We start from the raw sequence: 22132 nt of genomic DNA, 5'->3' as shown, positions 1-22132 counted from the left end.
TATTGACTTCTTCATAGAGAGAAATAGACAAAGAAGAAAGTGAAAGGATAGGGAGAAAAGGGAAAGAGATTTGGGCCGAGAAAATCCTACTCCCCAAGGGATCCACCATTTATACCTAAATTAGGAATTCTATTTCCTTTTCCTATACAGCTAGCGTTTTGTTGGCTATATATACAAACCCTAGTATTCGTTATTCTCCTCATTAGCTAGGCTTGAGCGTTGCACTACAATATTATAAACTTGTTCCTCAATTTGTTTCCCAATTTTTTGAAGCAATGTCGACCGAAGAAAACCCTAATCCCTCCTCTGTAGTTCGCTTGGACGTCGGAGGAAAAATATTCCGGACCACCATTGGTACTTTCACTAATTGCGAGCCTCATTCGAGGCTAGCTGCAATGTTTAGCGGTCGTCACAACTTGCAGCAAGACGAAAATGGAGCTGTTTTTATCGACAGGGATGGAAAACAATTTAGGCACATTCTTAACTGGTTAAGAGACGGCAAAGTCCCGACCTTATTAGAAGATTCTGTATATGAAGAACTTCTGAGAGAAGCAGAATACTATCAGCTAGTTGGGTTAATGGATGGAGTACAAGATGTTCTAAATAAGAACAAAGGTGAAGAGGACAAGCCTTGTCCAGATTTAACTCGTGCCGGTGTTATCGACAAGTACTTGAAAAACCTTCAAGGTCTTGATCTTTCTGGCCTTGATCTTTCTTGCCTGGACCTGTCAGGTATGGACTTCACCTATGCATACGTGAGAAACACAATATTCTCCGATGCAAATTTATCGGATGCAAAGTTTACGGGGGCGTATGCTGAGGGTGCCATCTTCGACAATGCGGAGTTGAAAGGATCATGTATGTGTGATGCAGATCTTGCTGGAGCTTCTTTTGTGGGTGCTGGTCTTCAAGGTGCAAATTTACGTGGGGCAAGTTTGATAGGCTGTAGTTTTGAGGAGGCATATATGAAAGGGGCAGGCTTTTATCATGAGGATATGCCGACGGTCAATTTGAAGGGAGCAATTGAAGTCGACTCGATTATAGTTACAAGAAAGGGGTCGAATTAGGGTTTAATTAGTTTAAAACAAAGGATTCTTTCTGCATTAGCCATGGCAATTGGCAACAACAAAATTATTATTCGCTAGTCATTCCAAAAGAACTCCTTTTTCTTTTGTTTTGGAATTTTTACGTGTGTTTAGATGAATCCTTTTGGTGAACATTTTGGTCATAATCGGTATACTCATCCTCATTTTGTTGTGGGTATGGCAAGTCCCAAATATTTGTATGTTTTATAATTTGGACTACTTTCCAACCACTCATCGCCTTTGGATCATCAATGTAGAATACTTGTTTTGCTGTATTGACGAGGATGTAGGGATCATCCTCAAACCATCGGGTGTTTGTGTTGACAAATAACAAGTACATATCTCGATTGTCTGAGTTCGTATCATACCAATAACACTTGAACATCATAACTTTCTTGCGGTTTGTGTATAACAATGAATCCCACTTAAAAGTTGCCAAAAAAAACCTATTCACATTTACCCCCAAGGAAAACAACTCCACTATTTTGAGTGCACAATTTACTGTCTCGTTCAGCTGTTGAAAATTTAGCTCCGTTCACGTGACAATTAGATAACGTTTCGGCACTAACAGGACCCAATGAAATATATCATCGGACAAAGGTAGTTAAGTTGACGACCTAAATTTTCTTCGAGCAAACCTTTACACAATACGCGCCATTTTTTTCTCAAAACCAAAACTTTGCCCAACGAATGTTATCTTGTCCTGCAAAAATTTTTCGTCATGCAAAGCCTTTGACAAAACCTTAAATTGTGACCAACTTTGCCCGACAAACGTATATTTTCGTCAAGTAAACTTACTTGACCTGATGATACATGGTTGGGCGAGCAAATAGTATTTTATGGTTCCGCACTCCTTTACAAAACCTAAATACTCAAAAACTCATACTTAATTAAAATAAAATCTTCCCTTGTCTAACATGACTAAAAAAATATGAAAAAAAAAATCTATAAAAAAAGTCGAAATTTTGCAACTCAAATGATTAAGAATATTCACTCCAACTTTTGAGGTCATGAATTATATTTTTCTTTCTGTAGTAGGATTCTCTTCCCTCTTATTATCATCCTCTTCCATCTCCTCATCTCACACTCTTCTTTTTGTCTTATTCTCTATATAAAAAATTCAAAATGAGATGTAAACATTGCGTAATCATAATCGTTTAAATAAGAGAGGAAAGAATGAGATAAAGATTAGGAAGGAAGAAAATTCTACTCCATTCTTTCTTCAGTAGTTTTCTAAACTGAAAAAGCATGCAAAGTCTAGTAATATAATATAAGAGGAAAATAGATTCCGCACCTATCTTTTATATTTTTTAGACTAAACACGTTTACTTTTTAGGATTTGATTTCAACTTATTTAAGTTACACGTCATTATTTTTTTAAAAGTTTCAGTTAATTGGGCCTTAGCAGATTAGCACTTTAATTTTTAGTCAATTGGGCCTTTCAATGAGGGCTTTGTGGATCGACTTAAACGGATGAGGATATGTTCTTCGAACCATCTGATTAGGATGCTCACATTCTATCCGTACTTTTATTATGCGTTAATTTTCATTAGAGTAAACTGTCATTTAACCCCCTAAACTATCACGTGAGTTTCAATTTCCCCCCTGAACTATTTTTTCAGCCAATTGACCCCCTAAACTATATTAAAGTGGCCAATTAACCCCCTACCGTTAAATATCTTTAACTCCATCCAATTTTCTGTTAGAAAGAGTCATGTGCTTGGCACATGACCACCTTTTTACATTTTATGTCTAAATCTTTACAAAAAAAACATATAAAATAAATATTAAAAAAAAAAAACATACAAACCCTAAACTTAATCATTCAAAATAATAGAAAAGGTAAGGCTTTTTATATTAACACCCCACAAAATGTTGAATGCACCCCATATTAAAATTTAATATTAAATGACTTATTTACTCCACTATGCAATGACAATTTTGACATTATTAGGTTTAAAAAAAAAATTTATAAATACATCCCAAATCACTTTTAGCATATTATTTATCTTCTCAACTATCAAAACCCTCTCATCCTCCATTGTTGAACAAAATCATAACCAATGAAACTACAAACATGTTGATTGAGAAAAATTGTTTTTGATGAATGAAACATGAAATCGATGTTTCTGAAGCTTCACATGAGGTAAGACTTCATATTTTTCATTGTTTTAGTGATTTCGATGACATCGATAATTATTTAATCTTGCGTTTGCTGCATTATTTTTCAATATGAACCCTCAAAGATGAATATGAATATGAATATGAATATATAAGTTTAAATAATGCAGCAAACGCAAGATTAAATAATTATCGATGTCATCGAAATCACTAAAACAATGAAAAATGTGAAGTCTTACCTCATGTGAAGCTTCAGAAACATCGATTTCGTGTTTCATTCGTCAAAAACAATTTTTCTCAATCAACATGTTTGTAGTTTCATTGATTAGGGTTTTGTTCAACAATGGAGGATGAGAGGGTTTTGATAGTTGAGAAGATAAATAATACGTTAAAAGTGATTTGGGGTGTATTTATAATTTTTTTTTAAACCTAATAAGGTCAAAATTGTCATTGCATAGTAGAGTAAATAAGTCATTTAATATTAAATTTTAATATGGGTGCATTCAACATTTTATAGGGTGTTAATATAAAAAGCCTTACTTTTTCTATTATTTTGAATGATTAAGTTTAGGGTTTGTATGTTTTTTTTTAATATTTGTTTTATATGTTTTCTTTGTAAAGATTTAGACATAAAATGTAAAAAGGTGGTCATGTGCCAAGCACATGACACTTTCTAACAGAAAATTGGATGGAGTTAAAGATACTTAACGGTAGGGGGTTAATTGGCCACTTTAACATAGTTTAGGGGGTCAATTGGCTGAAAAAATAGTTCAAGGGGGAAATTGAAACTCACGTGATAGTTTAGGGGGTTAAATGACAGTTTACTCTTTTCATTAACAATTTTATTTAAAATAATAAATTTAAAATAATTTTTCACCGTATACGATGAAATGGTAGGATATGAGTATCTTAGACAGAAACGCAATAAAAAAGCCTCCACACTCGACGGTCGGTCTCCCTCGCAACGCAATCAAATCCTCCGAAAAATCAAGCTAAAGTTCAAAACTTTTGGGAATTTGGGCAAAATCTGAAGGAAGCTCGAGCTGTTAATCTGTTGTAATCGATGGGGAAGAGAAAAGAGCGTCGTCTTGCAGCTAAGACCAACGCTGGTCGCAGAGTCAAGCTCGATCTCTTCGCGGAACCCTCCGGTACTCTCTCTCTCTCTCTCTCTCTCTCTCTATATATATATATATATGTATGTATATTTATATATTTATATATTTGTGCTTGTGTGCTTACATGCATGCATTTGTGTATGAGATAACTTGAATTATTGAGATTACCCATTACCCTGTTTAGGATTTTTTTTTTATGTATTTGTTTTTCCTGGTTAATTGTATGTGTTTCGTTTTTAATGGCTTTCTGTTCATCTCGTTATATATTGATTAGGTTGTCAGAAAATTGAGCTGAATTGTTGAAGTGAAATTTTATGCAATTTTGACAGGAAAGAGGTTTCTTTTAGAGTAATGGTGGATTAAGGTCTCTTACTGTACAATTTAGATATTCTGCTTGTGTAGTGAGTAGAAGTGCTTTTCTTATAAGCATGTCGAAGTTTTTATTCAAAAGTCAAGTGCTTACTGGAATAGCACCTAGCAGTCCCAAAAGGTTCTTTCTTAGTATCGTTAAGACATTATTTTTTTGTAAAGCTGGCATCTTGTGTTACGGGATTGGGTAATATAGATGGTTTGTGCGTAGTTTATATGGATTTTGGGGTGTTATGTTGAGGACCTTTGTTTTGCTTTTATAGGAGATGTGGGTGGCTCTGCAGAACACGATGAACATGGAGAAGATACTAAATCCAAGAACCATGCTGGGGTACCCAATTCACCATCATCTTCAGGTGGGTTCCGTCAGTTTTCTTCAAAAAGGACTTTGTAGAGAGGACATGTGTGCTCAACATTATGTTGTTCGGTGGAATTTGGATACTATATGTGCAAGACATGTTATGTTATTTTCCTCCCCCCTCGAGATTTTGTTTTCAGACTGTAGGGTGGCTGTTGTCACGTTCAGAACATTCGTTGTCAGATCATGTCGGGCCCTGCCACAGTGCAATATGAGTCACTCCCATTCGTTATGCCCTTTTTGGCAGCCGCAAAGCGTTTTCGAGAGTTCGGCTGGGATTTTTTTCTATCGGTTCGTATGTCCTGGCTTTATTTTGCATTGTACTCACTGACATATTTCTTCCTTGTGAACAGGTGGCTGCAATGAAGAGATACTAATCTTCTCATTTCAAATCTATATACTTAGACAACTGTTGTCTCCTCAATTTTAGTTGCTCTTACTTCCGTTCTACATTAATACTCCAGCCCATTTGTTTGTTTAGGTGCTGATATGTTCGTGATTACTATGTAGATAACATATCTCATTAAAAGATTAGTAAGTAGATAATATGATGGATTGGATAGTGTTTGACATGCTGGTATTATTATGTCTGCAGGTCAGAATTTACAGAATCCACTGCTGTTACTTGGGCAATATAGTGATGATGATTTGGATGATGATTCAAATCATAGCGATGTTTCTGCAGAAAATTCCTCACCTGACAAAAGCGATGAGGTAATTAAATAAAGTTCTTTACACTATTCTAGGGTTTAGATGTCAAGACGTGCTAAGTTGGGTTTCTCTTTAAGCAGTAATGCTCAAGCTAGGTATTAAAAGTAGATTCTGTTCCACTCGCAAACCTTTCTTTTTTGTATTTACTTCACATGCTAAATGCTTTGTCTCTTTCAGGTTAAGAGTTTGCTTGGTGAATCTCGTCAGCATTTGGATGCCAATGCTAGTGAAGACATTGCTTCTCAAAAGGTTGAGAAACAGGGAGGTAATGCAAATTCTGCCCAGCAAGATTGTGAGCAGAACATGGACCACAGTGATAAAAGAGAGAATGATGATATCGTCTCTAGTGATTTACATACAGAATCGGATTTGAAGCAACAGATCTCTGTTCCTGAAACCTCAAGCGTACAAGTCATTGGAGATGTTAGTTCAGGTTGGAAGATTGTGATGCATGAAGAGAGTAATAGCTATTATTACTGGAATACTGAAACTGGAGAAACTTCATGGGAAGTCCCTGATGTTTTGGCCCAGGAAACGAAGTTAAGTGATCAGGAAATGCCTACTACTGTTGGAACAACAGATAATGCTACTGGTGGTGCAGAAGAGTCTAATTTAGCTTCTGATGTGAAGTTAGATGGTTTATCTAATTCTGTCACAATTGAAGGGGATGCCAATATGGCCCCTCATGGAATAGAATCGCACGGGCATGGGTCACAAATGGACAAGTGGAATCTAGAATTCAATAAAGGAGCCACTCACAATACAATCGCTAATGAAGATTATGAATCAGCGATTGCTCTCTCCTTTGGTCTTATCAAACATTGTGAGGCATTATTAGGAAGATTGAAGTCACTGCAAGGGTACTACATATTTTGCCATTCTTTCCCCAACCCTCCCACAACACAAGCATCCTGCTTTCTTAAATTTATTTGTTTGCTCATTCATTTAGATTTATTTGTATGTTTCCCTTTATTTTTGCTCTTTTCTTTGAGATGTTTAATAAATTAGTCTATACGTTTCAGGTCGAAGGACCCACTGCCAGGTCTCAACTGGATCACAAAGTACACTATGGAAGTTGAGATAAGGCTATTTGATATTAAGTCTCTTTTATCTCATGGTTCATCTCTGCTTCCATTTTGGATGCACTCTGAAAGACAACTTAAACAACTAGAGAGTGCTCTTAATGATGAAACATCCAAGATTGTTAAATCTCTACAGTCGAATGATACTGAGGCAACTCATCCATCTTTCTCCCAGGCTACAAACAATTTTCAGGAAAAAGAGGGGTATAAAACTGAAGTAGATCAAGTTGGTACTCTGGATGATTGTCATGTTACTCCTATTATTGATACATCAGCGATAGTTTCTAAAGATCAAGATGTTAAAAATTCTGGTGCAAATGCTGAGCATGTGTCTGTGTCTGGCTCTCCTACTAGACATATGGATAGGGGCGCAAGTGAACAAGTCAATGAGGTGGTAGTTCCATATGAGTCGACTACCAAAAATGAGTTCTGTGGTGGGGAAGAGGTTGACATGGATGTGGACATGGAAGTTGAAGAGTCAAATTATGCAGGAGATACACCTATTGAATATGCATTGAATTCCAAGGAGTTTGCTCGACCGGAGCAGCCAATTCATCCAAGTCCACCTTCAATTTACACATCCTTAGTGTCAGAGGATACGTTCACCATTCCACCTCCCCCAGATGAGGAATGGATTCCCCCACCACCACCTGATAATGAAGAAATTCCTCCGCCCCCACCTGATGAGCCCCCACCTGAGCCCCCATATTCTTCTCATCCATCTTACCCTGAGACAACGCAACCTCCTTTTGCTGAGCAATACAATTATTCATATCCAGCTTCCAGTTTTGGGTATTATGGGCATTCCGCCACTGAAGCTTCTAACACTAATTTTTATGGACATCCTGAAGGATCCCAAGTAGTTATACCCCAGGCACCACTTTACTATGGTGCAGTTCCTATCACCTACATGGAAACTGCTCAGGTTGCGGTTAACCCTGTCGAGTCTGTCCCATATTATGGGCTTCAAGATGGAACAGGACCTGCTGCTCCTGTAGTCAGTAGTGTAGAGCCCTTGCAGTTTCACAGCGAATCTGCTCCTCTAAGCTATGAAAACCCGGCATCTGATCAGACTGGATCCGTCAACTCCTATTCAGGAGCAAGCAGCAGCGCTTCAAATGTGAATACTGAGCGTTTTTCTGTTGATAGTGGGAATGATGGGGGATCTATCGAGGTTCCTTCTACCACAGCCACAGTTCAAGCACCTGCAACTGTTTCTTTGCCATCAACTAATTCTGTTCCTATTGCCGCATCTATTTCGGCCACATCAGTGGCTACCAAGGTTCAATCTAAAGGTAAAGCTTTTGTAACCTAATTAAATTGGGTAATTTTTTTGAATGACATTCTTCTATGGCAACCTACTTCATGTGTGTGGTGGAATTAATCTATGACAGGTCTTAGTGACTTGCATATGATTATAAGCATACTCATTACTTTCCTTTTCTCATATCAGTTCCACGAACGAAAAAGCGAACAAGTGCAGTTGCTTCCTCTTTGAGGTCTAATAAGAAAGTCTCCAGTTTGGTAGACAAGGTATGTTTTTGTCTAATTTTTCATATCCTTGCATCATATAATTATGGATCCCCTAATTTTGTTGTCAATTGAACCAGTGGAAAGCAGCAAAAGAGGAGTTGCTTGAAGACGAGGAGGAACCTGAAAATGCATACGAGTTGTTAGAGAGGAAGCGACAAAGGGGAATAGAGGTTTGCTGAACTTTGTTTGTACAGTTTTACTGTGCTTTGGCTTCTTCTGGTTTCTTACGTTCCATTGTTGCAGGAATGGTACGCACAACAAATTACTAGTGGAGAGGCCAAAGATAATGCCAATTTTCAGCCTCTGGGTGGCGATTGGTAGGGTAACCCAAAATCTTATGTTTACGCATTACTGTAACTCCAAAGTTTGCTTATATATTCATTATTTTTTCAGGGTGACTTGGTCACTTTCACCATGTCTCTAGACACAACTTTCATGTTACATCAACTTTTTTTCTGATTTGATGGTTCTGTTTCCTGCAGGCGTGAGAAAGTGAAGCGAAGAAAAGCTCAATTAGACCGTGAAGCTGCAAAAACCGCAGCAGCATCTACATCTGCGGCTCCTACTGATGGGAACCAGCAGCCTGATATGACCGAACAATCAAACGGTCTCCCACCCGGATGGCAGGTATGTCTCACTGACATTTCTGTTTAAGTTGATCCTGGTCGCATTGAAACCCATTAACAAGGAACCTAAACTTCGATTCTTTACTCGCTTTCTAGATTATGTGCTTGTTGTTTAATCCGTTAAATGCGAAGCAAATAATTTTCTCTGGCTTAGACGGAGCGGAGTTACTTGTTCAAAATCTGATATTTTTTATCTTTTCGACTTGTTCAGGCCTACTGGGACGAATCCTCAAAGAAGGTTTACTATGGAAATACCGTGACATCGGAAACTACATGGACGAAACCAACAAAATGAGTCCTCAAAATTTTGAGAGATTTTTAAGTAGATAGGATTAATTGTAGCGACTTGTTATTGCATTTTGTCCTCTAGGAGGAGGGTTGGATTAGGTAACTGTAACTCTTACGTTCTGCCGTACAATAACAATTTTGAAATTACGTCTTGCCAATTTATTCTCCAAATTTGGCTAGGCGAACCGATCGGGCCAAAAATTTATTAATTTTCAAGATTTCATTCATTTTCCAAGCCAACAAGATTTTCTGCTTTGTAAGGGTTGAGATGTCGTCTATCGTACATAATTTTACTCTTGCTTTGCAAGTAGGTTTTTATTATGAATCGAACCAAAAGAGTAAGGCTGACAAACATTTCATACGATTCTCGCAAAGTAAGAAGCTTTGTTGGCTTGGAGTCACTCTTTTTCTGATTGAACTTGTAGTCCATTGTTAATTTGCACCTTAAACTTTTGTTCTGGTCATTTTCCCTCAGAATAAATAGCTAATTTTCCTCCAATTATATTTGATCCATATTATATCTAAATTCCTGTTTAAAAATGGTTGCATGCGGTTGTAATATCTTATTTTCATCGCTTAATGTAAGGTGAAGGTACACAAATAGCATTTTACTTGTAGTAGCGGAAAACAATGCCTACGCACTTTCGTGCATGTTCAATTCTCATCAATTCCCTTCTCCACTAACATTTAACCATTTACCTCGCTAACACTATCGTTTGTCAAAAAAAATAATTCTAGAGAAAAACTGCAAAAATACTCGAATTAGCATTCATTTGAAAACCATTTGGTTTATCAAGAATAAAAGTCAATTATTATTCATTGGCACAGAAAAATACAATGCAAAATCTCCATAATACATCCTCTCAAATTCCATCACCTTCTCCTATTCTCTCGATAGGAACCCTCACTTTCTTTATCCTTTAAGAAGCTTAGGAAAAGAAGAAAGCCGAAAAAGGCAAAGCCTCCGGAAAAGTTGCCTCCACCGCCACCTCCACCGCCACCGCCATCACCATCGTCACGAGGAGGGAAGCCACTCCCACCATCATCAAGCAGTGGGGACTTCTCCTTGCCTACAGTTTCACTCAACTGTTAGATGATTTCTGACATTATTACAGAATTTCAGGCAGAGAAACAGTCACATTCTCAGGGTTCAAATCAAAGGCTGCGAGAGATTACATTTGCGTCCTGCAAACACTCATCTCTAATGTTTCAAAACGATTTTTTCCCTCGGCACTAACAAGAGATTAATACAAAATAATGGCTCTTACCAGGGAGATGTGTAATTGTTGGAGCCTCACGTGTAACAGTCTGCGTTTGCTCTGCACCACATCTGGCATTCTGCAAAATAAAATAGCAAAATCAAGATTTCTTTCCCTTTTTGTTCCTTGAAAGAGGAAGACAGGGATCAATTCCGAAGGAAGAAACGAACAACTATAAAAAAGGAGCTAGAACAAAACGTAGACTCCATCATTTGAATAACGCTTCAAACATCTACGTAAAAACAATTTCAAGGTGCTTACCTAAGGGTCATGCACACCAAAAATGCAAAATTTAGAAGCCGCAAAACTGGACAAATAACTGAACCAGGATCCCAATTGATTAATTCCAGATATTTGAACTCAATAACTCAAGTGAAAGAATTTTAAAAACCCATGCCGGTATCTTGCCTCACCAACTTTTACGAAAAGGTACGAAATGCATCAGTTAATGCTACAAAGTCACCATTCTCAGGGTTCAAATCAATGAATTCACAGGATATAAATGCTTCAATTATCTCGAATTGCTAGGGAAGAGTATAAAATAGTGATCCGGCATGCATGCAACAATTCAAAATTTTATCACCATGTAAAGGCAAGGTAAAAACTGAAACTTTATACGAAATAACAAACTAACCAAGGCACTAGCACATATCACAGAAGCAGACTGCCTTCGATTTGAAACCGTAACTGGATTTCTTCTCTCGAGTGGAAACTGTGCACCAAGCCCCACCGCTCCTATCTTAAGATGCACCATTTTTACATCAACATGTACTTTTTTCGGTCCACAGCTAGAAAGCTTAAATTGTCCACGGCACTGACCTACAGTTTTCACCATATACAACCAAACATCATAAGAATCACACGCCATTCTTAGAAACCCAATCCATATCATCAAACTGAAAGTTTCAGTAAAACAAAATTGCAACAAACACAGTTATGGAAGTTCTTCGACGGGAATCTTTTCTTGCAAAATCCGAAGTCATAAAGGGTAATCAAAATCGATGGGAAAATCAAATAACGGAATCTGTGAACCTTCAAAACCACAGAAACTTAGGAATGGATACTCATAAGTACCTGCTGGCAATGGAAGCGAGTTCACGATTGCACTTGCACCAGTCAACATTGGCATCTTAATTAGTGATGAAGATTACCTGAGAAAACAAAAACCAACTCTGTTCACATTACGAATATAAACACTACATAAATACCTACATACATACATACATAGCAGCACATGTTACTAGAGAAATGCATACATATAAGTATTATACTATTTTGTTTTGACAAGACGATATTCCAAACTACTCTAATTTACGGAAAACGGGCATTAGAACTTGGGTGCTGGCCAATTTGCCAAACCCCACTTCCCCTAAAGCTACATGCTATTTATTACGATTAAAAACTAAATTAATCAGATCATTAATCGCTAATGAATAACGGGTTATGTTTGTTTTCATGAATTCAGGCTCAAAATATGAACTATAATTCCAAATTTTCGATATTTAATTACTTTTCAAGTGAAGTTTATCAGAACCCAATATCTCTTTACCGGATAAAGACTCCTCCTTTGGACCCCAGAAACAGCAGAAAACCCTGAAGCATAAAACCCCTTTCAAAAAACCCTAACCCTAAATTGCCGGCAACTCCGAAACTGAAGGAGGAGATTTTGATGTTTTGTGGAGGTGGTGGAGGTGGAGGTTGGGGCTGTATGTTGGTTTCGCTGCGGAAGCCAATCGAAGGCGGTGAAATAACGACCGACACGGTGTCGTTTAGTTATACTCTCCTTTGGACAGCTGGACTGGGCCTAATCTTTGCCCATATCTTAAATTCGGCCTGCAAAACAAAAGGGCCTATAGGCCCACTTTTATTGACTTCCACGTTTGTTCTTTCAATATAAAATCCAATCTTAAATCCATCAAGTTGAAGAATTTTCCACGTTTCTTTGATGTCATAGGCATTTGTGAGTGGTCTAAAATTTTGACTATGGCAACTCTGCGGTGTATTACTAGTTGAATTTATATTTTGTACATATCGTATAAGTTAATGAATTTATTTTATTGAATGTCAATTGCAAGCATCATTTATCATGTCATATGTGGTATAAAAAATCATCTCTGTTGCATTACTTATTTAAGTGTAATAACATGTTGATGTAACGAGTTTTAGGAAATTGGATATTGTACCTTAAAGTATCCAATAATGCATAATTGTGTGTAAGTATCTCTTTACATAGTCTTGTGTTATTTACTCAGAACACCACAGTGACGGTGTATCCGTTACATGTAAGTTGTCTAATCCGTAATGTTGTTTGGAAAAATATGACCTACTTGGTTGTTATCATATTTGGATTCCATGTGATTGCGGATGAACTTGAAGGATTTTATCAAATTGAAACGGTTTGTTCGGGTGTTGACATTATAATTTGGCCCAAAAACCAAAAAAAAAATTGGAAACCACCAAGAGCCTGGGAAAATTAGGTTCACATCCTTCTTTTTGTTACTCCATTAATTCAAATCTCATTCATTTTCAATTTTTTATCAAGGTCCTTGGGTATTAATAACATCATTAATTATTTGAATAATAAAATATTTATATTTTTAAATATATTCCTTTAATGTTAAAAATGTTACAATTAGTATATTTATATTTATGGCTAAATTTTTTATCATATATTTTTATTTTTAGTTTGTACCTATTTTTAATTTGCAAATATTTTTTAATTTGTACCAATTTTCTTTTCATTTTTAATTTGTACCCATATATTAGTTTCTTTTTGTGCCCATATTTTTTAAAGTTTTATTTGTGTTTGTACCCATGTGTATTGTAACATCCCACATCGCCCAGGGGAGCGATCCTTAAATGTGTATTCCCATCCCTACCTAGCACGAGGCCTTTTGAGAGCTCACTGGCTTCGGGTTCCGTCGGAACTCTGAAGTTAAGCGAGAAGGAGGCCAGAGCACTCCCAGGATGGGTGAACCACTGGGAAGTTGCTCGTGAGTTCCTAGAAACAAAACCGTGAGGGCGTGGTCGGGGCCCAAAGCAGACAATATCGTGCTACGGTGGTGGAGCGGGCCTTGGAAGTGATTCGCCCCGGGCCGGGATGTGACAATTGGTATCAGAGCCTGACCCTGGCCGCGAGTGTGCCGACGAGGACGTCGGGCCCCTAAGGGGGGTGGATTGTAACATCCCACATCGCCCAGGGGAGCGATCCTTAAATATGTATTCTCATCCCTACCTAGCACGAGGCCTTTTGGGAGCTCACTGGCTTTGGGTTCCGTCGGAACTCTGAAATTAAGCGAGAAGAAGGCCAGAGCACTCCCAGGATGGGTGACCCATTGGGAAGTTGCTCGTGAGTTCCCAGAAACAAAACCGTGAGGGCGTGGTCGGGGCCCAAAGCGGACAATATCGTGCTACGGTGGAGCGGGCCCGGGAAGTGATCCGCCCCGGGCCGGGATGTGACATGTATACTATCACGTGACATTGTATATTTAATCAATGATAGAAAAATAACATATGGTATATTTATGTTTTATGCCTAAACTTTGTATCATATAATTATATTTTTAGTTTGTACCCACTTTTAATTTGCAACAGTTTTTTTTTTTTAATTTGTAGTATTTTCTTTTTAGTTTTATTTTGTACCCATGTATTAATTTCTTTTAGCGCCTATATTTTTAAAAATTCATATGTATTCATAATTTTTAATCCTTTATCTGTACCCTAATTTATTTCTAATGTAGCCATTCTTCTTTATTAATGTACCACTTTATTATATTTGAAATGTACCAAATTTTTAACACTATGGATACATTCTTTTGCCATTTATTATTTCTTATTTTTACATATTTTTTTATCCATTTATTCAATCAAAATATTTGATTTTTTTTTATTGTAACCGTTTCTAATAGTATTATAATGAGAGATTTTAAATTTATAGGATTATAAATCTCATAAAATATCAAACAATTAATGTCAAAACTATAAAAATAAAAATATTAATACTAATATAATGAGGTGTACAAAGTCAAGGGACCTTAATCAAACTTTGAATACTATTAAGGTTTTAATAAAAGAATGTTAAGGATTAGGGACCGCATCTAAAATATCCCTTATAATTTTGTTATATATCTCCAGCAAGAAAAATGAATCCGTTTACGATTTGGAAATCAATTAGAATTAGGGTAGGATTAAGAAACTGGCTAAGTACTATATATACGTGCTCCTGCCTCATGTTTTGTTTCATCGAACTCTCTCTTGTTTAAAGCAATTAGATAGCTAAATACACCTAGCTCTCTTCTCCCATGGATCCCAAGATTGCACTCCGTTTTCTTCTTGTTCTTCTTCTCACCTCCCTTCTCTGTAATACCAACACCATGCAAGCTGAAGCTGTCCAACCCTACGAAGAAACAAAGAAACATGAGCCATCGGGGATGATCAACGTCGGTTTGGTGTCAGCCGTACTCTCCGACAAAGGGTATCATGCCATGTCACTTACCCTAGACATGGTTCTTGATGCTACAAACCCTAACGCCACTCTTACCCTATTTTGCCCACAAGACAAAGCTTTCTTTAACTCGAAGTACCCGCAGCCTCCGTTGACGCTCCTCAAGTACCATGCTGTGCCATTCAAGATGGACAAAGATTCTATGGAGGCCTCTTTTCGTCACGGTTCCAAGGTTGATACTCTTCTGCCGGGTCATCCTCTCGTTGTTACTTCCCTACCGGCCAGCACTCATGGATATGCTTCTCTTAACCTAGTCAAAGTTACTGAGTGGGATCTCTATAACAATGGACGACTGCTTGTTCACGGGGTCGAGGACTTCTTTGATCCGGCTTTCCAAACCCTAAGGTATCCACAGTACGACGTGGTTGCGAAGGATGTTAATTCTGGTGGAGTTTCTCGGCTCAAGGCGGCAATGGAGAATTGGTTTCTTGTGCTAGGTCTGGCTGCTGCTTCCTCTATTGTGCTCGTTCTCGTATTTTTCTTTTGTGCGAAGCCTTCGAAGACCGATGACTTTCAGTATTCTCCTTTGTATTATGGGGTTCTTGGTCATGTATCATTAAGTGATTAAATTTTCTTGAACTATGTTTGAACTTGATTAATCTTTTGTATATTCCCCTGGTTCTTGCTTTTTTCTTTTTTTTCTTTTTTTTCTTTTTTTGTGAAAGATGATGGAAGGGCAGACAGTAATTGGATGGTTTTCTTTATTTTGGCCTACTAATAGAATGATTACAAAATTTTAATCGAAGATTAATGGTAGAGTGCCATTCAATTGACAATAATAGTACTAAACCGTGATTTATATATACATGACTAAAATAGTTTCACCTTAACGGAGAATGAATTCTCAATCACAAATATGTGTAAGTTCTTTTCTCCTTCCCAAAAATTGTTGTGGTTGAACGTTAGGCCTATCATAGATTAAAGATTTTGTTGATGCTGGTCATTTAGTGGTTAATTAGAAGATCAAGAGTCAAGACAGTGAAAATAACATGGCTTACAACTTCGGTACGTAGTTAAGTAAGAGCATTTATCCTCGAATCCAAAGTTTCAGAGTCCCAATCCTCATCTCTCAACATTGTTATTACGAAAACAAGGAAACAATACATGCATGTGCTGTTTCGTAACTAAACAAAAACAATTTGAATGAAGCTTCTTAATATGTTAATAATCAATAAATAATACTACAACCTCAAAAGTTCTATCAAAATTTCAGAAACCCAAAATTCATCAGGATCTTACTATAGTTTTGGTGTTGATAGTATTATTCTTATGCTGAAGAAGCTACATGCATGCATGCCACATGTATTCACTCAACTCAACATTTTTCCATAAGTTACTGAGCAGAGACTGAGAGTTGAAGGCGATTAGACTGTACTTTTCGCAAGCTCCGAGAGGTTGGAGCCGACGGAGGCCCCTACACGGTTGAGGCCCAAGCCGATACTTGAAGTTCGGTGGTGTCTGCAGCGGAATGAGCCAGCATGAGTGGTTGGGGAGCAGAGGCAGTTTTTCCACCTTGATGATTTTGGTGTATCTTGTGATGTTGGTGAAGCAAGCATGTGATATGCTTCTTGAAATCCTCTAGGTTAATTAAGCTATGGTATGGTTAGGCTTTGACCCTTGCACTTGATCCCTGTGTTTCGGGATTTTGCTCCACCTTTTTCAGCCATATTCTTCTGTCAAACTTCAACCAAAAAGAAAAATAACAACCGTTATTATATAGTGTCATGGTGGCTAATCTATCTCTAATATCATGTATTCACCCCTGCACTTGAGATTTTGAGTCCGACAACAATTGTTTAAAGAGAAATGATTCTCAAGTCAAGGATATTAGATTTCAATTGATACTTGTAGTTTTCATAAGGATATTAGATTTCCAATGATATTTGTAAATTTCTAGCTTGTTTATTTACATAGAATACATACTGAAATGATTAGATATGATTCGTGACTTTCTACGTGTTTACTAACACATGAGCATAAAAAATATTCTGATTCCTAACTTTCCCCTAATGTCATTCATCGAACAATATGATGAATGAGATATATAAAGCGATTGGATAGTGTCATTCACACATCTCTATTTACCTCTCACACACCCTTGTTAATTTTGTCCATTGATTTTCTTTAATTCATTAGATCCGATGACTGGAAATTGAGAGGAGTGTATGAAAAGTAAAAATTGAGCACTACCCTTTGCCAAATCCCACTTCTTCTAAAGCTACATGCAATTGATTAAGATTTAAAACTAAATTAATTGGATAATTACTAGCTAATAATAATGGGTTATATGCTGGTTCATGAATTCAGCTCAAAATATGAACTGTAAATCCAAATTTTTTAAATTTAATTACTTTTCAGGTAAAGTTTATCAAATATCTCTTGCTCGATAAAGACTCCTCCTTTGGACCTCAGGAACAGCCGAAAATCCTGAAGCAGAAAACCGCTTTCAAAAACCATAACCCTAAATTGCCTGCAACTCCGAAATTGAAGGAGGAGTTTTTGATATTTTGCGGAGGTGGACGTATCAGTTAAGAATTTATTTTATTAGATGTCGGTTGTGTGCATCATCTGCCACATTATGTGTTACACTAATATGGTATAAAAAGTGATATCTCTAGCATTACTCATTCAAGTGTATATAACGTGTTGATATTATGAATTTTAGGAAATTGGAAACTATACCTTAAAGTATCCAATAATGCATAATGATGTATAAAGTCTCTCTTTACATAATATTGTGTTATTCACTTGGAACCAATGTCTGAAATTTCGATATATTATCAACGATATTTCGCCGATAATATCGTTTTTGTGAGACACCGATATTTTCATACGTATCCACTAAAATATCATCCAAATATCGCGATATTTTAGGTTGGTGCGAATTGGAGAAGAATGTCGGAGCTTCTACAGCTCCGGCCGACTGTAAAAGAGCACCCTAGACTCCGATATAGGTATCAAAATGAAATACAAGATGAGAGGAATGTTTTTATAACTTCCATTTGCCGTGAAACGGTCGGAGGTTTTCGGAAAGTTCCTCGACACTCACAGCCTCGCCGGAGAGTTCCTGGGTTCCACTGTCCTAGCTGCACCAAGAGAAAATGAGAGAAAGACGAGGTTTAAATGGTGATGATGATGTCGTTGACGGAGTACTACGAAGGGTGTGCGGTGACTGGATGTGTGTGTGTTTGACGGGAAGATGAGAGAACACAGAGGCTCGGGGAAGAAGAGGAAAAGGAAGAGAGTGTGAGGGAGGGAAAGAGAAGAGAGAGAGAGAGAGACGAGTGAGGCTTGGAGTCTTGGACCACCCAAGGAACAACAAACAAAGGTGGGCCCCGTGGCACACCTATTAAGACTAAAAAAAAATTTTAAAAGCAAAAAAATCTGCTATCTTTATCTTCGAACATTATGTGGACTTGACTTTGCTCAGAAAAATTTGAACTTCATAGAAACTCTATGTGGTACTAAATCACTCATGTATCTTACTATGCAATGTATAAAGTGTAAAATATTGTACTAATTCATTATATATAAATGATTATAGTGTGTTTAAACTTCTTTCATTAATTACTACATATTTTCTACACTCACAATGTTTGCCAGCTCGCTATATAATCAACTTAAATCAGTTAAATCCATCATGCAATGCATTTCCTTCCAATTTTTTGTGATCAACTAATAGATAATTGACTAAATAAACATCCTGCAAAGTTTCAATAAAAATTTCCAAGTTTTTCTTACAATTTCCGTGGTTTTTATTCAATTTTTATCGATATTGCTAATATCCCGATATTTCCATCGATATTTCCGTGTTTTTGGATTACCGATATTTCTGATTCATCGATATTTTATAACTTGCTTGGAACACCATAGTAATGGTGCACCAATTACATATAAGTTGTTTTAATCCGTGTTGGTACTCGGAGAAATATGACCTACTTAGTTGTTATTGTATTTGGATTCCAAGTGATTGCGGAATGGCTGAGTTGAATTTGATGGATTTTATCATTTGAAACGGTTTGTTAGGGTGTTGACATTATAATTTGGCCCAAGAAACCGAAAAAATGTGGACACCGCCAAGATAAAGTTTGTTATATATATCCAGAAAGAAAAATGAATCCCTTTACGATTCGGAAATCAATTAGAAATAGAGTAGGATTAAGAGACTGGTTCAGTACTATATCTACGTGCTCCTGCCTCATGTTTTGCTTCACCAAACTCTCTCTTGTTGAAAGCTCTCTAATCTCCCATGGATCCCAAGTTTGCACTCCGTTTTCTTCTTGTTCTTCTTCTCACCTCGCCTCTCTTTATTACCAACACCATGCAAGCTGAAGCTGTCCAACCCTACGAAGAAACAAAGAAACACGAGCCATCGGGGATGATCAACGTCGGTTTGGTGTCAGCCGTACTCGCCGACAAAGGGTATTATGCCATGTCACTTACCCTAGACATGGTTCTTGATGCTATAAACCCTAACGCCACGCTTACCCTCTTTTGCCCACAAGACAAAGCTTTCTTTGACTCCAAGTACCCGCAACCTCCACTGACGCTCCTCAAGTACCATGCTGTACCATTCAAGATGGACAAAGATTCCATGGAGGCCTCTTTTCGTCACGGTTCCAAGGTTGATACTCTTCTGCCGGGTCATCCTCTCGTTGTCACTTCCCTAACGGCCGGCACGCATGGATATGCTTCTCTTAACCTAGTCAAAGTAACTGAGTGGGATCTCTATAACAATGGACGGCTGATTGTTCACGGGGTTGAGGACTTATTTGATCCGGCTTTCCAAACCCTAAGGTATCCACAGTACGACGTGGTTGCGAAAGATGTTGTTAGTTCTGGTGGAGTTTCTTGGCTCAAGGAGGCAACGTTGGGTATGTTTTTTGCGCTAGGTCTGGAAACTGTCGCTTTGCTTCTTGTGCTTTCTCTCGTACATTCTTTCTTTTATGGTGACCATTCGAAGACCGGTGAATTTTACTGTTTTCCTTTGTATACTTCTTGGTCACGTATCAGGTTGAACTATGTTTGAACTTGATTAATCTTTTGTATACTTTATGAAAGGTGATGGAAGGTGATTGGATGGTTTTCTTATTTTGGCCTATAAAGGTGTTATTGAATAGAGCTATAAAAAAAGAAAACGAAATATGAACTAGTAGAATCATTGAAGATGTTGATGCACAAAATCAGCGAAGACTTTGGTACAACAGAAAGTGTCAGGTTTTGTGACCTTCGCTTGGTTGCTTCGGTCACTAGTGAGGATAAGTACGTAAATGAATAGAGACAGAGAAGCAAACACATGATGTACGTGGTTCACCCAGATTGGCTACGTCCACGGAGTAGAGGAGTTCTTATTAGTAGTGAAGGGCTTACACAAGTACAAGGGATCAAGCTCTCAATTTAGTGAGTTCTTGTGAATGATTTAACACAAATGGCATTAGCCAATATTGTGGGGGAATGACCCCTATTTATAGAAAAACTTGTAGCTTTGTCACATTGACATGTGTCATGTTATGATTGGTTCTTGATGTCGACACGTGCTGCGCTCTGATTGGCTTCTAATCTTGACACGTGTCGAGTAGTGATTGGCCTCCTGGTCGGAGGGGAACTCTTCTGGGTCCTTGACAGTATAGCGTTGGCCGGTGCTCGGTAGTTTCGGGATTGGTCAAGTATGGTACAAACAGAAGACATATCCTAGAGTGACATTCAATTGACAATAAATAGTACTAAACCATGATTTATATATACACGACTAATATAATTTCAGCTTAATCGGAAAATGAATTTTCAATCACAAATATGTTTAAGTTCTTTTCTCCTTCACAAAAATTGTCGTGGCTGATGGTTATTTAGTGTTACAACTTCAGTGCGTAGTTAAGCAAGCATGTGAGTATGCTTCTTTAAATCCTCTAGGTTATGCTCTGGTATGGTTAGGCTTTGACCCTTGCACTTGATCCTTGTGATTCGGGGATTTTTCTCCACCTTTTCAGCCATATTTTTCTGTCAAACTTCAACCAAAAAGAAAAATAACAACCATTATTATAAGCATGTCATGCTGGCTAATCTATTCCGAATATCATGTATTCATTCTGTACTTGAAATTTAAAATTCGGTCAACGATTAAGGTTATTAAGAATATTAGAAGTAGCGATGATTTTTGAATTTCCGCGTGTTTACTGACACACGAGCGGCAAAATTATTTCGTTTCATGACTTCCCCCCTAGTGTCATTCATCGAACAATAGATGAGATATATAAAGCGACTGAAAGATATGGATAACACTACCCTTTGCCAAACCCCACTTCTGCTAAAGCTACAGGCTATTGATTAAGATTAAAAACTATATTAATTGGATCATTACTAATAATGGGTTATTTTTGTTTCCATGAATTCAGCTAAAAATATGAACTGTAAATCCAAATTTTCGGAACTTGATTACTTTTCAGGTGAAGTTTATCAACACAATATCTCTTGCTCGATAGAGACTCCTCCTTTGGACCTTAGAAACAGCTGAAAATCCAGAAGCATAAAGCCCCTCAAAAACCCTAACCCTAAATTGCCTGCAACTCCGAAATTGAAGGAGGTTCTGATGTTTTGTGGAGGTGGACGTTGGGGTTGTGTGTTGAATTTTATATGGACGCCAACGGAAGACGGTGAAATAACCGAAATACTGAACGGTGTCGTCTTGTTTATACTCTTCCTTGGACTAGGCCCAATGTTTTCTCATATCCTCAATTCGGCCTGTAAAGCAAAAGGGCCTATAGGCCCACTTCAACTGACTTCCAAATTTGTTTTTTCAATTATCCTGAAAAATCCAATCTAAATCCACCAAGTTAGGGAACTTTCCAAAGTTTCTTTGATGTCATAGGCATTTGTGAGTAGTTTAAAATTTTGACTAAGGCCACTCTGCGGTCTATTACTACTTTAAAGTGTGGTAATGTTAGTGAAATTACATTTTTGTACATGTTTAATGAATATATTTTATTGAATATTGATTGTAAGCGTCATTTTCCATATAATTTGTTACACTAATATGGTATGAAAAAAATATCTTCCTAGCTTACTCATTCAAGTGTAATAAAGT

At 37.4% G+C, this 22132-nt stretch overlaps 3 protein-coding genes across 5 annotated transcripts; 2 read left to right on the top strand and 1 right to left on the bottom strand.

The window, feature by feature from the left end:
• The first annotated feature begins 188 nt into the window (after positions 1 to 188).
• On the top strand, positions 189 to 1315 carry LOC103416686 (FH protein interacting protein FIP2-like). Its single transcript, XM_070818555.1, has 2 exons — positions 189 to 732; positions 874 to 1315. The coding sequence occupies exons 1-2, from the start codon at positions 276 to 278 to the stop codon at positions 1065 to 1067; spliced, it is 651 nt and encodes a 216-aa protein (XP_070674656.1). The 5' UTR covers positions 189 to 275; the 3' UTR covers positions 1068 to 1315.
• Positions 1316 to 4093: 2778 nt separating this feature from the next.
• LOC103416676 (uncharacterized) lies at positions 4094 to 9446 on the top strand. 3 transcript variants are annotated; one of them, XM_029099468.2, is made up of 10 exons: positions 4094 to 4354; positions 4954 to 5339; positions 5644 to 5762; positions 5937 to 6619; positions 6782 to 8136; positions 8295 to 8374; positions 8452 to 8544; positions 8618 to 8691; positions 8857 to 9001; positions 9212 to 9446. In XM_029099468.2, exons 4-10 carry the CDS (start codon positions 6063 to 6065, stop codon positions 9293 to 9295), a joined length of 2388 nt encoding a protein of 795 aa, XP_028955301.2. In that variant the 5' UTR covers positions 4094 to 4354; positions 4954 to 5339; positions 5644 to 5762; positions 5937 to 6062; the 3' UTR covers positions 9296 to 9446. The 3 variants fall into 3 exon arrangements, with proteins under 3 accessions (XP_028955301.2, XP_028955300.2, XP_008353129.4); XM_029099467.2 differs by having other exon boundaries at positions 4102 to 4354; positions 4954 to 5529; XM_008354907.4 differs by having other exon boundaries at positions 4113 to 4354; positions 4954 to 5046.
• Positions 9447 to 10034: 588 nt separating this feature from the next.
• On the bottom strand, positions 10035 to 12296 carry LOC103416658 (protein FERTILITY RESTORER RF2, mitochondrial-like). Its single transcript, XM_008354889.4, has 5 exons — positions 12097 to 12296; positions 11622 to 11698; positions 11182 to 11366; positions 10557 to 10626; positions 10035 to 10358 (listed from the first exon to the last, which is right to left on the bottom strand). Exons 2-5 carry the CDS (start codon positions 11674 to 11676, stop codon positions 10162 to 10164), a joined length of 507 nt encoding a protein of 168 aa, XP_008353111.3. The 5' UTR covers positions 11677 to 11698; positions 12097 to 12296; the 3' UTR covers positions 10035 to 10161.
• Positions 12297 to 22132: the final 9836 nt, after the last annotated feature.

Source organism: Malus domestica, chromosome 03 (genome assembly GCF_042453785.1).
Source record: "Malus domestica chromosome 03, GDT2T_hap1".
In the NCBI taxonomy this organism is placed as follows: Eukaryota; Viridiplantae; Streptophyta; class Magnoliopsida; order Rosales; family Rosaceae; genus Malus; species Malus domestica.
The sequence above is the reverse complement of the archived record's forward strand: the minus strand, read 5'-3'. Positions and strand labels throughout refer to the sequence as shown.

Excerpts from the sequence above, each read along its gene's own strand:
- LOC103416686 (XM_070818555.1), top strand. The coding sequence starts at position 276 with ATGTCGACCGAAGAAAACCCTAATCCCTCCTCTGTAGTTCGCTTGGAC. Across the intron at positions 733-873 it reads TTCTTGCCTGGACCTGTCAG|ATCTTGCTGGAGCTTCTTTT; the intron begins GTATGGACTTCA and ends TGTGTGATGCAG.
- LOC103416676 (XM_008354907.4), top strand. The coding sequence starts at position 4,270 with ATGGGGAAGAGAAAAGAGCGTCGTCTTGCAGCTAAGACCAACGCTGGT. Across the intron at positions 4,355-4,953 it reads TCTCTTCGCGGAACCCTCCG|GAGATGTGGGTGGCTCTGCA; the intron begins GTACTCTCTCTC and ends TTGCTTTTATAG. Across the intron at positions 8,137-8,294 it reads TACCAAGGTTCAATCTAAAG|TTCCACGAACGAAAAAGCGA; the intron begins GTAAAGCTTTTG and ends TTCTCATATCAG.
- LOC103416658 (XM_008354889.4), bottom strand. The coding sequence starts at position 11,676 with ATGCCAATGTTGACTGGTGCAAGTGCAATCGTGAACTCGCTTCCATTG. Across the intron at positions 10,627-11,181 it reads TGATATGTGCTAGTGCCTTG|AATGCCAGATGTGGTGCAGA; the intron begins GTTAGTTTGTTA and ends TTTATTTTGCAG. Across the intron at positions 10,359-10,556 it reads AACAATTACACATCTCCCTG|GCAAGGAGAAGTCCCCACTG; the intron begins GTAAGAGCCATT and ends GTGAAACTGTAG.